We start from the raw sequence: 16,178 nt of genomic DNA, 5'->3' as shown, positions 1-16,178 counted from the left end.
CAATTATGAAAATCTGAAAGACAATAAGAAACATTTTTTAAAGTTATTTGCGTTTAGAAGCCAAAAAACTCTCAATACAATCAATTACTTGCTCGACTTCCCGACCTGTAATCGAATGTACATACCAAACAGTGGCTGTCCAACCCTTTAATTTCATTTTAAGATATTTTTCAAATTTTAATCATTTGTTAGCGCCCGACGTAACGAAGAAGAACCAAATCACAACTTTTAAAACATTTACTTCCATCAGACTCTAAGTTACAAGTTTCCCGTCCACCAACACGATCCCCTCTTTGGCTGTCCTCAGATCACCTCGTGACACTCCGGCACGATAGAGCGCTGTTCCGAGACTTCCCATGAGGGATCCTCCCTTCGCACAATAGGGGATCGTAACAATTTGTTTCTTTCCCTGAAACAAACATTTTGGAAAATTTTTAATAAAACTGATTCACAACTTGTACAAATTCAATGAAAGTCCGTATATTATCTGGTGATTAAGTGGCAACCGTCAAATGTTGCATAATACTTCCGCGATCGATTCAAAGTGCAAAAATAATCTATCAAGTGATTTTGATAAGACGTAATGATATGTACTGTTCTATAGTCAAGTGCATACCGATTTTTTTTCTTCGTTAATACGTATCACAAAAACCTGGAAATTTAGGGTACAGGGCGAGATAAGTTATTAAATAAAATCGTAAATTTAATAAACATTTTCTTATTCAAACCTAGAATCTTACATAATATACATAGTACAAAAAAAATCATATACCTCTGTTAGAGGCAAAGGAAACATATTCGTTACTGTACAAAAGACTATTCTACTGTACAATCAATGACTGTAAAAAGCAAAATAAATTATAATAATCTTTTACATCATATTGAAACAATTTACATATAGGACATTATAAAAATGAACATTTAAAATAAAATTTACAGATTCTCAAAATCGTGACGATTTTGATGCCTACAGTAAGAAGTTAAGTGGGATAAATTGTTATCATCGTTGTAAACACAAAGTCGAGATCATTTGGTTCAGCTTTGCCTAAAATAATCGTAATTGGCACTTTGAATGAAATAGCACTTTTTATTAAAATTTTTCTTTATTTTTTCATCGATTTTTAACATTTGAAAAGATGCTGCAATTATGAATCACTAATAAGTAACTATTCTGAACATTACAAACCCACAAAGAATACTGAATAGCGAGTTTTAAAAAGTTTTGGTAGTTAAAAATACCTTTTTTTTTATCAACAGGCACAGTATACAAGTGACAAAAATAACCACTGGTACTTTGAAACAACATTGATATATAGTCCCTGGGGACGCCAAGTAGTCAACAAGTGAGTGTAATAGGCTAATTACAACCGGTGACCCTCGAGCCACTAGTCACTACTAACAGGAAGATAAACCGTGCATATTCAGCATTTCATCCAACTAAAGTCAATGTACATTTATGTACACAGAACAGCTCACGTGCATAGGGCATCGTTTATACACAGAAAATGTGCCGACTGAAACAACACATTTCATATCACACAAGAAGTAATTTACAAAGATTGCTCGCGAATCATAAGCGTCTACTATCACAAGTTCACGCGGTCTCCGAGGAGTCCATCGTCGGACTTCGCTGTCCTTCGGCGGTCCCACCTCCGTTCCGTTCCGACGATTCCTCCTTCTTGCACATGTGCCTGTTCAAAACCGCACTGATACACGAAAGAGCGTCTTTAACCGCGTGATAAATAATATTCTTAATTTGCAGTTTATCCTCGTGGTTCGTATGAGTGTCCGACAAATCCCGGAATTCCTGCGTTAAATGGAAACAATGAGACACGTTCTCGGGCGAAACGAAATCTTCCGCCACTTTGATACAGTTATGAAGATTGCGCACTTGGTGAGGAGCTCCCGCGGGAATAAACACAGCATCGCCCAGACACTGCACTATTGCGTATCCTTCCACTCCGTACTCCTTGTACAGCCGCTCCCTCAGAGGACCGTCCAAGTAGCAACTCTGATCGTGGATGGGGTCGTGATGCGGCTCCAATCTTCCTCCTTTCTCCACCACAACTTTATTCAACAAATCCCGGATCTTGTCTGCATCTCTGGCGTTGTATATGTGCCACAGAGCACCCGGCAGTTCTCCTTTATCTCTCACCCTTCGTCTCGTCAAAATATCACACCCGGCCTCATCGATGGCTCGGAAAGCCTCCTTGATATGCTCGTCACTATCACCATCTTTCGGTATTCCGACGTAGACCATGACGTTTACAGCATCGGATATATCTAGATGTAGATTCGTCGTCCCCTTCGAAGGATGTAGCGCAGATCCGTATGCGTTATACATTTTCGGTCCCAAATCAGGCCTCACGAAGCAGTCCGGCAGGCGACTGGCAAGATTCAATCGGCCCGTCCTGTGGGTGTATTCGGACAACGGCAGGACTTTCATCAGATCAGTGAAACGGCTCGGGAGCATCTCGGCGAAATCTTCACCTGGTGGCCAGTCTTTCAATTTGAGCAGCATGGGATTGCCCCTGTCGTCCTTCAAACGTTTGGAGAAGTGATCGAAACCTTCCCAGAATTTTCGCATCGGCTGGTTAGGAACCAAGTTACCGTTCATGCAGTTAATTAGGTCGTTCTTTTCATCTCCGAAATCACGAGCGAAAGAGTCGGGATTCCAAAGGTCCTTGTTGAGGTTCCGCGTCACGTCCGACACGATCACCGGTTGACCCCTCTTCCACTGATCCTAAAACCAATCACCGAGCATTAATGCATGATCCAGTGCAATTAGGTATTATGTTTATGATTTATTACCTACTTTGTAAAATAGATCTTACCTGGAATATTTTGTAGTTCTCCTTATGCAAAGAATCGCTCAGTCTTAACAATTTTCCGTCACACAGCCAAGTATGGGGGATTTCCGGGTACAACATCTTACTTTCGGTGAGGGTCATTATTCTTATCGGAAGAGGTGCGCGACCCTTCGCTTGCCAGTTATACCTCCTCAGAAAATGTTTCAATTCTGGCTTGACGTCCGACGTCGTTTCGGTAACTTTCGGCACGCTATCTTCAATGACACTCGATATTACTTCATCCAAAGTGTCTATTTTTGCGTTAAGTTTCTTGTTGTTCTTTTGAGTGGACACCGGAGATCCAGCTCTACTGCCGTTAGGTTTATGGGAAGGTCTAATCAGCAGTTCTCTCAAAGTGGAGAAACTTCCTTCATCCGAATCGCTTGTGCTATTATCGTCGTTTTTCTTATCCTCGTTCGATAAAGCAACGTCAGCCAACCATGACAGAGGTGAAGGTTTTTCATCCTTGACTAAAACACCATTGGGTGTGGTTTTACTCTCGTTCTCTTCCTTAATTTCCTTCTTAATGCCGTTAACTTTACTTTCCATTAGGATTTTCTTGACGATTTCCTTGTACACGACATTGTTGGATTTTTGTACGACTTCTTTGCTGGCTGGACAAGCGCAATACTGTTCGATGTTCCACAACTCGCGCATTTCGTGCACCATTTTACCAAGCTGAGATAAAGAATCGCCTGCGATGATCTGAGTCAACATTAACTTTTCCTGTTCGTGAGCTTGACGGTTGGTACAGAGAAGCCAAGAATATTCGTCACGGTCCTTGCCTGGTTCGCCCCATACTTTTATAGAACCACTCTTGCGGCTCTGCAAAAAATAAGACATGAAAATAACATTAGATGCAAAAAACGCACCTCTTGTTCTCACCTTGTAACAGTCAAGACAAACCACAAAACCACATTTACCGCACGCCCAATGGAAGTTGAAGAGTGTGGTCTCACAAACGTCACACATTTCTCGGACTCCTTGGACGACACGTTTCCACGCCACTGTCTTGTCTACAAAGAGGAAAAAAAAGTTGAAGACACACTAATTCAAGTACCATTCCGTATTAGACATTTTGTAAAACTTAAGTAATTCTCTGGAAATTGAATAGGTTATAATATGTATTATGAAGTAATCATTACTGTCGACGTAAATATTTGTGCCTTAATAATTATAAATTATAAACACACCGACTGCACGTTACTTCACTCATGCAACTACATTATTGATATATGGGAAGATTTAAATCGTACACACTCACCATCCGACACATATTCCGCATGTGCTTCCTTCTCTTGGACAAATAAATCACAGAAATGATCTCCGACTTGTTTCAAAATAAATCTGGAAGTTTCCAAATCCAAATCGCCTGGTGGAGATTCGGGGTTAGGCAACCACAGTTTTAAATCATCCTAAAATTGTTATTGGGGTTTAAAGAAAAAAACTACCAGAAAATAAAATTGTACTACCTCTAAAGCATCCTTATGTGGATCAGAAAATCCTGCAATCGCCAACTGTCCGTTCTTTGTATACCTCAACCTTCTGAACGCGTAGAAACGACAGAAAATATTCGGCATGTTCTTCGATCTCTGGTTCGGCGTCCATCTACATTCCCTGCATTTCGCCAGTTTTGGCGCAACTTCAAAACACGGTCCATCTTGCAAGAAACTCTCACCAGTCTTCTTCAGTTGCCCCACGGGGGGTTTGCGAAAGGGGTCGCGCTGGGGCACCGTCTCGTCCTTAGACTTCTTGATGCGCGGCTCCTCGCCTTTATCGTTTTTTGACGACTTTGGTCTTCGTCCCCTTTTTCGCGGTTCTTTACTCACAGAATTCGACTTTTTTCCGGGGGCCAATGTGGTGCTCGCTCCCGAATCTGAATCTTTTTCGCTACCGCTCTCTTTTTCACTGTCTGAACCACTCTCACTCACTACCACTGATTGACTTCCCGGTTTACGTTTCTTGTCCTCTGAAGTCTTCTTTGACGAACTACCGCCCTTTTTTCGTTTCACCTTGGGTGGTTTACGCTTTGGAGGAGATTTTCGGCCTCGATCTTGATCGGAACTGGACGAATCGTCGCCTTTATTGGAATCGTTGGGGTGACCGTTTAAAGTTTCTTTGCTGGGAGTCTTCCTGTTGTTGGGCTTGTTGGAAAAATGCTTCGTTTTGCTGATGCTGTTGACGGCCATCGAACCGATGGAGTGTATCGAATGAATGGGATTTTCTTTATTATTCGACGCCATACTAATTATAGGTAGTGTAACACAACTACCTGAACCGGTAACACCTGTGGTATCTTCCAAATCTTCACCTGTGTGTCGTTGAAGCCACGCTTTTTTCAAATGTCTCACTGGGTAGCTACTCGATTTTGTTGGTCCTGGACTATTTGATTTTTCAGAGTCGACACAGCTAGGAGCGATCGTTAACTTGACAGGTGTGTTCGGCGCATCCGTTTCCGACTGAGTGGCGGGAGGGTTTGGAGCTGGACTGCTGCTTAATGACAACGCACCGGCATGTTGACTCGATTCGGCACTAGATGGCCTCGCGTTACTCTCAACGCTCACAGGTGTCACACTAACGTCAGGCAAATTGTCAGTCAACGACGGACTAACTGAAGTCACTGAGGGAGTCCGATATGCCGCAGTATTCACAACAGTCGTGATCGTAGTCGCCGCACTAGCTATTAAAGGACTCGGTTCACTCACCCGCGCCAATTGAGGTTGTGCCGACCCCACATAAATCGGTAGAGTTTGAGGAGCACCTGGTGGTGGTTCGATTCGTCTCTTTTTAGTTTCCAAACACACCGGACTAGCCGACGAGACCGGAGTAGCTTTCCGTTTTGGTGAAACGGCCGGATCATATTTATTCGAAGACACTCCCAAATCCAAAGGTTGGGTTTGTACGGAAGGAGCACCTTGTAAATTTTGCGACATTGTCACACCGGGTATGTACTGCGGATGAGATCTCGAAACTGTCAGTGGAGCTGAAGCTGCCGTCGGCGGCGAAGTGCCATGTTGCACGGAGACCTTCACTGACAGTCCTCCAGGTACCGAACCTACCGAGTACCTGTCAAAACGAGGATCCGAAGGAGTCGTCCGACTGTGAGCTGGCGGTGGACACGTCATCGTCGGCGTGGTTTGTGGATGAGGAGGATGATATTGAGACACTTGTTGGTACGGACTTGGTGAAACTGACGACGAAAGTGGCGGTTTGGAGGTTAGCTGGATCGGCGTCGTCGATTCGTGACGAGTTACCGGAACTCCTGAGACTATTCCCGCCGACGGTTTTCCATAAATATGATGTGGAGCCGGACTGCTGACTTTCGGTTTCGAGTTGGATGCACTCGTGGCCGACAACGAGTATGCGGAAGTTGTATTCGACAAGAACGCGTAATTTCCTTTGCCGGTCGTCGGATAAATCATCGCTTGCGAATCCGATCCAGTTCTGTATCGCAATTCCGGTGATGGATGTTGTTGTGAATGAGGGTGGTGAGGAGATTGCCTCTGGTGATGAGGACTATGCATCTGATTTGTTTGACGATGATGCGTTGATTTACCCAAATTTTGCGGCTCCATGTTATGGTGCGGGCTCGGAGTATGCGAAAGGTGATGGGGCGACTGGGTAGGACTCCTGTACTCGTACAGATTGCCCTTGGGCTGACCGGCAGTTAAGTAATGTGCCCCCATCATTTCCGTTCTCAGTTTGGGACTAGGCGAATGAGCTATCGACACTCGAGGCTCCAAATGATGAGAGTTCTTTCCCTCGTGTTTAACAATGACGGAATTCTTCATCTCGCTCATCAAAGGCGGTGGATTAGGTAACACTTCTCGGCTATCCATTGGAGTGCCACCTTTCGTTACAACAAGAGACGACTGGGAAGATTTATGATGATCGGATTTGCTCTTTGGTTCGTGCGGGAAAAACGGTTGGTACACGGGATATCCGAAAACATTCAGTTCCCCCCCTTTCTGGAGACCCGCCGGATGCATCGTCGAAAGTTTTTCCGACGATTTACTCGGAATTCGACTGTGGGCCGGAGGTGGAGGATATTCCGCTTTAGAAGGTACACTTGGAGGACGCTGACTCTGCTACAAAACAAAGTACAAAATTGAATCGTCAACGAAGCCGTAAAATAAAAACTGAACACTTACTGCCGAATAATATGCTGCTCTGTGATCTCTTTCAGATCTGACAGTCAGGTGTCTCGGCTCTCCCCTTTGATGTAACTCTTGCTCGACTCGTTTTCTTTCCTCTTCTGTGTTGTTTGTCCTCGGCTGTGGGGGTCTTCCGCCAATCGGATTCCACTGCTCCCTCTGTAAACGTCAAAGATGTAATTATTTTCAAATTGTGCTCGATCGATGAGAGTCAATTAACTACCTTTTGTTGTGCCGCTGCTTGGCGCAATGATTTTTCAAAGTGATTATGAAGGGCTTGTTCTTGTCGTTCCTTCTCCAACTCTCGCTCACGTTCTTGCTTCTCACGATCTCTTTCGATTTTCTCGCGCTCCTGTCTGTCTCGCTCTAAGCGTTCTTTTTCTTTGTGTTTCTCCAATTCGCGCGCTTCTTGATTTTGTCTTTCCCTGCAATCAAAATACACAAACCCTTGATTTGTATAGAACGGCAATAAAATAATAATACATAAAAATACCGCACAGTTGAATTTTGAATCTTAACTACGTCATGTCAGCGATAAACGATAAAATAAACATGCTTTTTGTTTATCATTTTTTATGCGAATTCTTAAAAACAGACATAAATTAAATATAATTTGAACCCTAAAATTCATACCTGCTCATGTGTTTACACATCCATTGATAACGAAGTACGAAAAAAGAGAATTACTCCATCAAAATACATACTCGATTGAAAAACAACAAAAACTGTTCACATTAGAACACCGATTGTTCTTTCTTCAAAAAACTGTCAAGTTTTTACCGCACAAAAACAGTTTCACTCACTCTTTCGTTTCAATTGATGATTGATTATCCCATGAGCGAAGTGTCAAATTAGGGGTTAGAAAAATTAAAAAAAAAAGATTCGATTAAAAAACGATCAATATGTAAAAAATATTAATTTCAACGAGTTCTATTGGTGATTAAATTTATTACGTGGACTTCATAACACTCCGTATACAAAGAAGCTAAACTATTTAACTGTCTAAATAGGGCAAGATAAATAATGTTCATAAATCATACGGCTTTGCTAGTCAACTCAAATGCAGATACATCTGTACTCCGGACAAACTTTGATTCTCCTGAGTATTCATATTATAAAGTAGGTTTCGCTGTGCACGTTAAGCATTTATACGTGTTTGAATTTTTTCGCTTTTAATAAGTTTTAATTTAGTCATTAGTGGATTTTTAATATGTATTGAAATTAGGAAGCTAGTAAAGAAAAAAGTTTTTGGTACAGTACCTCATCATTCGTTCCCTGTCTTGCATGAGTACACGCTCTCTTTCCAGCATGTCCTCCGTGGGATGCGCCCCCTGCGTGAGTAGATGGGCGCCGACCGACAACGGAGGGTACCTCTGCTGTTTCCATATTATGTCGGTGAGGTGCGGATGAGGGTACAGCGCCGCGGGAGGGAGATGAGGATGATGGGGCAACGGATGGGGACTCATGAGTGTCGGCGGGGGCGCCACGGGCGGAAATAGCGACGCTGGATGTGTAGCTGATGCTGAGGTGGGTGGCGGGCCCGAGGCGGCCGGCGTGGATGGGTGCGACATGAGCAGCGACTGGTGCTGCACGCTGTGTATGTGGCGGACGTGCGGTTCCGACTCCAACAGCAAGTTGGGGTCTCTCCACACGCGCACCGGTTCAGTGGCGACGGTTGTGTGGCCGCTGGCCGGGATGAAGAGCGGCGACCTGTTCGTCGGCTGGCTCTGTGAGTTATTCTGAGGTTCGTCTGACGAACTCAACGCACTCGAACGCGATCCGGAGCGTTCATCGCCGCTGCTGGAGCGCAGGGAGCTCACGCCCGAATCGGATCGGTCATCCGGGAAGCGCAACGACGCGTTCGCGGAATCAGAGAGTTCCATCCTGCTGAAGGGCGAGGACGAGGACAGGGGTCCGTCATCGTCACCGCGGCTTGAGCACTCGCGCCCCTCGGCTTTCGTTGTCCTCTGGGCCACTATAACACAGTCGTCCTCCTCGCTAACTACCTCAGTTACCGCTCCAGACACCGGCATAGAATCGCGCACGGGATCATCGTCGCGGCCTTCCACCGGCACTAATTGCACACTGCTGCCGTTGCTCGTGTCATCCAAAGCGCTGTCGTCACACTCTGCAGACTTGGACTCGCCGCCCTCTTCCAACGACGATCGCCTACAGACGGCCGAGAGTACGGCGGGGTGCGAGACGGTCTGCAGGCAGTCTTCCACTCGGATCTCGACCTCTCGAAGTTTACTGTTGTTGGCTTCCTCCAAGACTTTCTTCTTGCTAGACCCTCGATTACATAAGTTCTTCTTTCGACTCTGCTTGTTTTCCACGTCTTCTTTTAAAACACCGAAATTGTGGCGAGCCTTCGCGGACGAACTTTCCGAATCGCTTGTTTTTCGCTTCCGCGCTTTAGTTACAGAACCTGAAACAAAAACACCATTATAATAATATACAACACCCGCAGCAAAACCTGACTTTTATTAATAACCCACATCACGTCGCAGAACTTAACCTACGCGAACATTATTCGATCGTAAACGGTAATTGACTGCAACAAAAATATATTCTACCTTACGACCCATTTTAACAGGATTTCACTCACAACTTAAATCTTTTGTAAAATTCATTCGACAGTCCTCCCGAGTTGCTTGAGAACTGAGAAAACACAACTGGGGTTCAGCAAGGTGCTGTGAAAAATTCATGAACGTTGAGTAAACTAGACGACTTACTTTAGTAACCAACGGACAGTCTAGTCGTTCAATTTGCTACTTTTTTCGCAACTATAATGTTTAACATCTAAAATCTATCTAGTACATCACAACACAATGTTATCATTTTCATCGCAGTGTGAGCTTGAAATGACATTATACCGTATGTAACCGGAACCGATTAGAATATATTTAGCGGAACAGTAATTCGAGTTTCACGTAAAACCGGAAAATAGTGTTTTACAATTAATTACACTTTCAACGCGACAAATTGTTGGCAAAGTCCATGCTTCTCTTTGTTTATAAATGTCACACGAACCAAAAACACAATTATTACCAGGTCTAATAATAAGTAGGTATTTACCTCGATATTTATAAAAACCGTATTTTGGACTACGTTCTAAATATGTAAACGTGATTATCGCGAATAATTGTTGGCCAAGTTATTTTTATTTTCCACGAAACAACAGATTTCAGAACAATATCTGACTGATACGATCACGAATAAATCGTCCTAATAATCCGCTTATTAATTATATTTTTTTGGGAATGCTAACGAACCGACAACAAAGCTACACCTTAATTTTTCATTACATCTTAAAATAAACGTAGGTTCGGTGTAATATCGGTCGCGACAAGACGTGGGTCTTTCACTAATCGAGTCACATTGTTGAAAAACCACAAGACCATTGTTGGATGTTCAACGTGGGAAGTGGAATCATTATCAAGAAAACATTGCCTCGTAGGAATTTTGATTATTATTACGTAAACAACTTTTCGCCAACTCCCACTCTGACACCGCCATCCAAAAATAATACAAATCATGAACGCGTCGACCTTGACATGAAATTTTTATAGCCATAACGGAAGACGTTTACCATTTTGTATAAGGAAACAGGCTAATTATTATTACTAACAAATAAGTGCCAAAACGGTTGAACGGAGAAAGCTGGCTCGTATCACGAAATTACTTTCACTTTCATTGGAAATATCAACGCTCTCCTCGCCCGAAATCGACATGAGATGCGCAACGCAGCCGGTGGAGCATTCCAAAAATGCACCAACACCTCCGCCCAAAGACCCGAGGAAGTGTTCAAATTATGTTTAGAAATCTGATGTAAACTCGTAACGGCATCCAATCAAACTACTTTCAAAAACATATTACATGAATCGTAAAAATTAGATTGGTATTATGATGTGGCACCGATGCCTTTCATTACTATTACTACCGTAACACATGCACGATTTGACTGTTCCATCGGACGGCAGACAGATGTTCTGCGCCGTCTAATCTAGACCAATTATACGGAGATCAATTCAGACCATTAACGATCCATTCAATGAAAGAAAAAAACATAAAACGTACAAATTATTATTATTATTATCGCAATTATCGAGCTGACGACACATAAACTTTACGATTATACAGTTTTTCGAACCTGAAATTTTCCCATAAAATTGTTGGCGTCCGACGATGATTGAATACGCTATCAGATCACGTGTTGCCTTACCAACATTTAAAAAGACGAACGAAAGTTGATCATAAAAATCGGGCTAGCAACGTGTAATCATTTTTATTACTTAATTATAACACTTTTTATCGGAAATGTGCGTGACATGCATTTAAATCCGACATTTTTTACTACACCTGTAACAGCAAATTTTAAAGGCCCTGCACACGACTGGATTTGGTCAGATCGGAGGTCAAATCGGGTCATGTGTAGACGGATCATCTGACGTGATCCTGTCGGATGTCAGGTAGCCGTGTCACCTGACCAAATCAAGTCCTCTGTAGGGTTGTGCAGTAATTTGATTCGTCAATAAAAAGAGATTGGACAATAAAGGAATATTATTTTAACGTCGATGAAATGCTTATTGTGCGTCCTGTTCAAAGAAGCAAAAATCAACTGACAAAATCAGGCGTCAAGTAGGGTCGTCGTTTAAAATTTTTTGATTTATCAAAATTTCCGTCACAATAAATAAATTGAAAATGTATTTATAGGCGTACAGCATTCGATAAGCTTTCAATTGGCGATTATCAGGATGTCGTACACTAATCAGTCAGGAGAGTATCATTGTGCGCTCTAAAATACTCAACTGTAGTTGACGCAACAGCAAAATTCCATTTAGAACAATTGCATTGTTACTCGTGATATCTATGTCGATTTAAAGATCCACAGATAAGCGAAGGATCGAACGTATCCGCGGTACGAGTATATCTTTACAACTTTATATAACCTTGAAGCTGTTTCGTTCAGTCTTACATTTACGCTGTGGAAATTAATAAGAATTAATAACCATGAAATGATAAAGTATGTTTATAAAAGAACAAATTTATTCGCGTGTAGTTATTTAAATTCAACTGTGACAACAAACTACAATGAACCTGATAGGAAAGTATCTAGTAAACAAACTTGTGATTGTTGTAATAACACTGTTATCGTTGGAAAACAATGTGTTTCAAAATAAATCATTTTCGCGAAACATCAACCTCTCACTAATACATTACGCCACCATGAACAGTGTCGCCGGGAAAAGAAAAAAACACGAACGTAGTTCGCCGTTTCGAGGAAGGGCGTGGTTCTGGTCCCTTTTTCTCCCGAATGCAAGAAATCGTCCATACGTGACGCTGGTAAACGTGACTCGAACGTGGGTCACGTCACGATTTGCGAGATCATCTCGCCGATATGACTCACGACATGAATAATCATTGATCGCCACTACGATCACATGCCACCAATTATACCGATCAGAAATAAAACGAAACTGCAGATCCTCGACGCTAATTGTGCCGAACCTTCGATGGTGAATAATGGGTGAGGAGTCGAAAAGGCGAGCCCGACCGGTTCTTCACCTATATAACCGGTACTACCTGATCAGCCAGATCCTTTAATTGCGTCCCATCAGCGACCCCGTCTGTGGGGTTTTCTCAGCATTTTCGGCCATTGAAGACGACCAAGGTTTCCCAGACTGAAGTACCCGTCGCAGGTAGTATTCATGAATGAATCAGGGAATTTCGCTTGTTTCCTGATTCGACAACTACGTCTGTTGCGTAATTCTAATACATTCACTGAACTTTGTATTGAAAGTAGGTTCCGCTCCGGGCAATAATAGAAGACAAACAAAGTGAATAGCTGCGCTGGCGAACCCACCTTTTTACTTGCAGAAAGATGGGTCTAATGTCTTCCTGATTACTTATCGGACGGGCATTAGTGAGTGACATGCGGTCATTACGTATCGATAACACTCGACTCTTCACAAGGCAAGCTCGAACTAGACTAACTTTCTCCATTATGCTGCAATCAAACGCGTTCTTTTTCCGAGTCATAACTCTCGATAAAAGTGCCATGCGAACTTTGGCTTCGCCGAAAGGTCACGTTGTTTGATCGTTTTTTTTTTAGTGGCGTATGCAATAGCACGCAATTAAATTTGCACGAACAACAAAAATACGGAATATTCCCATATAACACAACAAATGAAATTCCGTTTGTGTGTGTAAACATTATGTAAATTAACGCTCATTATCGTTGTCCGAACTATGGCAATTAGAGGAATACTTTCGCAGCGATGACGAAGTCTGAACAACTCTAATTAGGAATGATTGACGTAATTATGGTTATTTGCGGTCCAACTAGACTAAGGCGGCAATTTCCGCCCTACGTATCGATCCAAAATATAAAAAAAAAATTTTTTTTGGAAGATCGTCGACCAACGACAGAACTTCTTGCACGCAGAACAATGGAATGACCGTAACCAGATCCAGAGATATGTAAGTAACCAGGTCACACATTAAACTCCCAGAGAAGACGGAAAAAACACTATTATGGTATGGTTATCTTGTCGAATCCGTTCCGCCACGACAACATACCAACCGTAGAAGAGCAAGCCAACATTCTTCCCATCCCACACCATTGTTTGTGCGATTCGTAATTCTTTACCGGAAGCAGTCAGCGTTACCGATTTTCCCACAGTTCAAGGTCGACGACGGCGTTCTTTGGCCTATGTTCATAAAGCGCTCGTGTTAAATCGTCGCAAAAGAATGTTCGCAAGTTAGCGCAAAAACCAACGCACGATTCATGAATTCCGACAAGTGCAACGGTCGTGATCGGCGAAATGAAAGTACGTACCGAACGAACACGTTACAATCCATCAGTTGCGTCTTCTAATTGCAATATTTATAAAAAATTCACATTTGCTTTCTTCTGGGAATACGACAAATACAGCGGAATCTTTTTTAACCTTTTGCAATGCGAAAACCTGTCTGCGTTTATGGAAAAACCAAGAGAACACTTTGGAAAGAACAAAATATGTATCTATACACTTCGTACTAATTCCCTGTGGAATGAAATTATGCAGCTACAACAGCCATGGATGGCTTGATTCTGTCTTTTGGTGTTTCTTTGTAGGTTTTCACCACCTCGTAAATTAAGTGTATGCTCGAATTAAACGCGGCATATGTGAAGAAGTCTTGGCCAATTAAGTTAATCATGCCAAGAGAAACAAACTTGTACAATTATTGTACCAAACTTGAGAATGTTCCGCTACAAGAACTGAATTTCATAAAACAGTTTAGTATCAGTGTTTGGTACTACGTGAACTACTTCTGGTAAAAGAGCAGAGAGGCGAGCAAACATGTCAGATTAACAAATTAACGTAACATAATCGCCAATTAACATTATTTTGATTTAATTAAGTGTTGATACTGTTTTTTTTTTCTTGGAAGTAAATTATGCCGTAAAAACGAATCGAGAACCGACTTTCTCCGTTACTAAATGCTAATTTACGCATAAATAATCAATGTTAAAACTCAACAAGTCAATTTGCATCCGTAATTAAGTCAGCGACACAGCGGCGTTCGTTCCGTTAATTAAAACCTCTTCCATAAATCAATTGAAACGCGAAGTTTGATTTACCGTCGAGAACAATGGAGCCCCTCGACTCGTCGTCTATCTATTTTTCGTCGTTGTTTGTATCAAATGTGTTCCAAGTAGGAGTCGACCGAGTGTCAAGGATCCCGTCACGTCAGACTACAAAGAAACGATTGAACTTGATTGGATAATTGCGCTCTGAAATCCGATAAATTACTTATTCTAATCTGGAAAATTATTTCCGTAGCAAATACAAACACAATTTGAATTTGAATTCCCTCCGCGCGGGAAGGTAAATATTTTGACGGAAGTAGGTACAACCGGGGTATGTAGAATTTCAATTAACGGCGGTGGGGAAATTTGCAAAAGAGAATCCGCGCCGATAGAGCGAGCGGTCAAATTTCTTCGCGGAAAACGGTCGCGATCACGTTCGGACATGTCAACATCGGGATTCGAATCGCAGGAGACGAACAACTGCAGTCTGATTCAGCAGCACACGGCGTTACGGTTGGCGGAGCGCCGCAGGAGGCACGGAGGGGGATCGCGGTGCAGTCACTGACCTCCATTGGCTGAGCCACATTGCGTGATACCGATGCGATTGTTAAATTCGACCAGCCGATAGAAATAAACCGGACCCATTTATCCGAAAACGTTCCGGAATAACGCTCTTCACCGCTTCGGAACCGTAACCGCAGCCGTTCGCTTTTAATTTTTTGTATTTTTTTTTGTGCACTTCGGTTCGTGTTACGCGCGCGGCACATCATAAAACTGCGCTCCACTATTCACGCGACGTACTTTGTGCGACCTTCGTCTTGTTTGTTCGAGATTACGTTTGTAGAGCGGCGAGTCTGGATGAGCGTCGAAAGTGTCGTGGACGTTTGACCTACAGATGACATTAGAAACGGGAAGGGTTCTCGATCGGTAAAGCTTAGGTAGAGGGAACAAAGAAGCAACGGCCAACCCTCGCATTCTTGATGCGGGCACCCTGCCAGGTCAGAGATCTGTCCGTAATTCGATTCCATCGCTAAGAGACGGTTCACACGCCACGCGACACTTTTTCCGATCGCAACAATGCAACGCACACCTCTGCATCAATCAAAGGAGAAATCGCCGTCCTACATGGGTGCAAGCTCAGTTTGGCCTGAATCCGTACAACTGGGAAGCACTTTCACACGATCACATTCAGCTAAGAAATTAGACACAATGATTGCTGCTGGTGCATTGCGAAAAACTAACGGCACTCTTAAGCTCCTGTCGCCAAGCCGGACACGTATCCACACCAGTCACATCGAGAGGAAAGACGACGCACCGCGACCACACAAAGAACCAGACGCCAGACGACACTTACCAACTTGATCGTAACGAAAATCATAAGCGAAATAATCCAAATCGCACTATCACAGCAACAAACGAACGTTCGTAGAATTCGTCTTATTTTAGCCGATCGTCCTTGAAGTAAAACGTAGATACACGTCCGTACATGCTGCGCTGCCACAAAGTACTGAAGCCGAAACGCGACCGAACTCCAACTCGTCGCCGACTTCGACCGAACTCCAATGGTCGCGACCACTAAAACCAGCAACAAGTGATATCCGT

The 16,178-nt window shown here is 43.0% G+C and overlaps 1 protein-coding gene across 4 annotated transcripts in view; it reads right to left on the bottom strand.

Moving 5' to 3' along the window:
• Positions 1-702: 702 nt before the first annotated feature.
• The window catches only part of Kdm3 (Lysine demethylase 3), a 93,099-nt gene continuing 77,623 nt past the window's right edge, over positions 703-16,178 (bottom strand). For 3 of the 4 annotated variants that reach the window (XM_069054194.1, XM_069054196.1, XM_069054197.1), the window contains 7 exons: positions 8,264-9,428; positions 7,227-7,428; positions 7,001-7,162; positions 4,322-6,937; positions 4,114-4,264; positions 2,835-3,865; positions 703-2,743 (listed from right to left, as the gene is read on the bottom strand). In XM_069054194.1, coding sequence (XP_068910295.1) covers positions 1,595-2,743; positions 2,835-3,865; positions 4,114-4,264; positions 4,322-6,937; positions 7,001-7,162; positions 7,227-7,428; positions 8,264-9,428 — 6,476 coding nt within the window. In that variant the 3' untranslated portion in view covers positions 703-1,594. The remainder of the gene's footprint in view (positions 2,744-2,834; positions 3,866-4,113; positions 4,265-4,321; positions 6,938-7,000; positions 7,163-7,226; positions 7,429-8,263; positions 9,429-16,178) is intronic. The other variant, XM_069054195.1, reaches the window with a different exon arrangement.

Source organism: Tenebrio molitor, chromosome 7, assembly GCF_963966145.1.
Source record: "Tenebrio molitor chromosome 7, icTenMoli1.1, whole genome shotgun sequence".
Classification (NCBI taxonomy): Eukaryota; Metazoa; Arthropoda; class Insecta; order Coleoptera; family Tenebrionidae; genus Tenebrio; species Tenebrio molitor.
The sequence above is the reverse complement of the archived record's forward strand: the minus strand, read 5'-3'. Positions and strand labels throughout refer to the sequence as shown.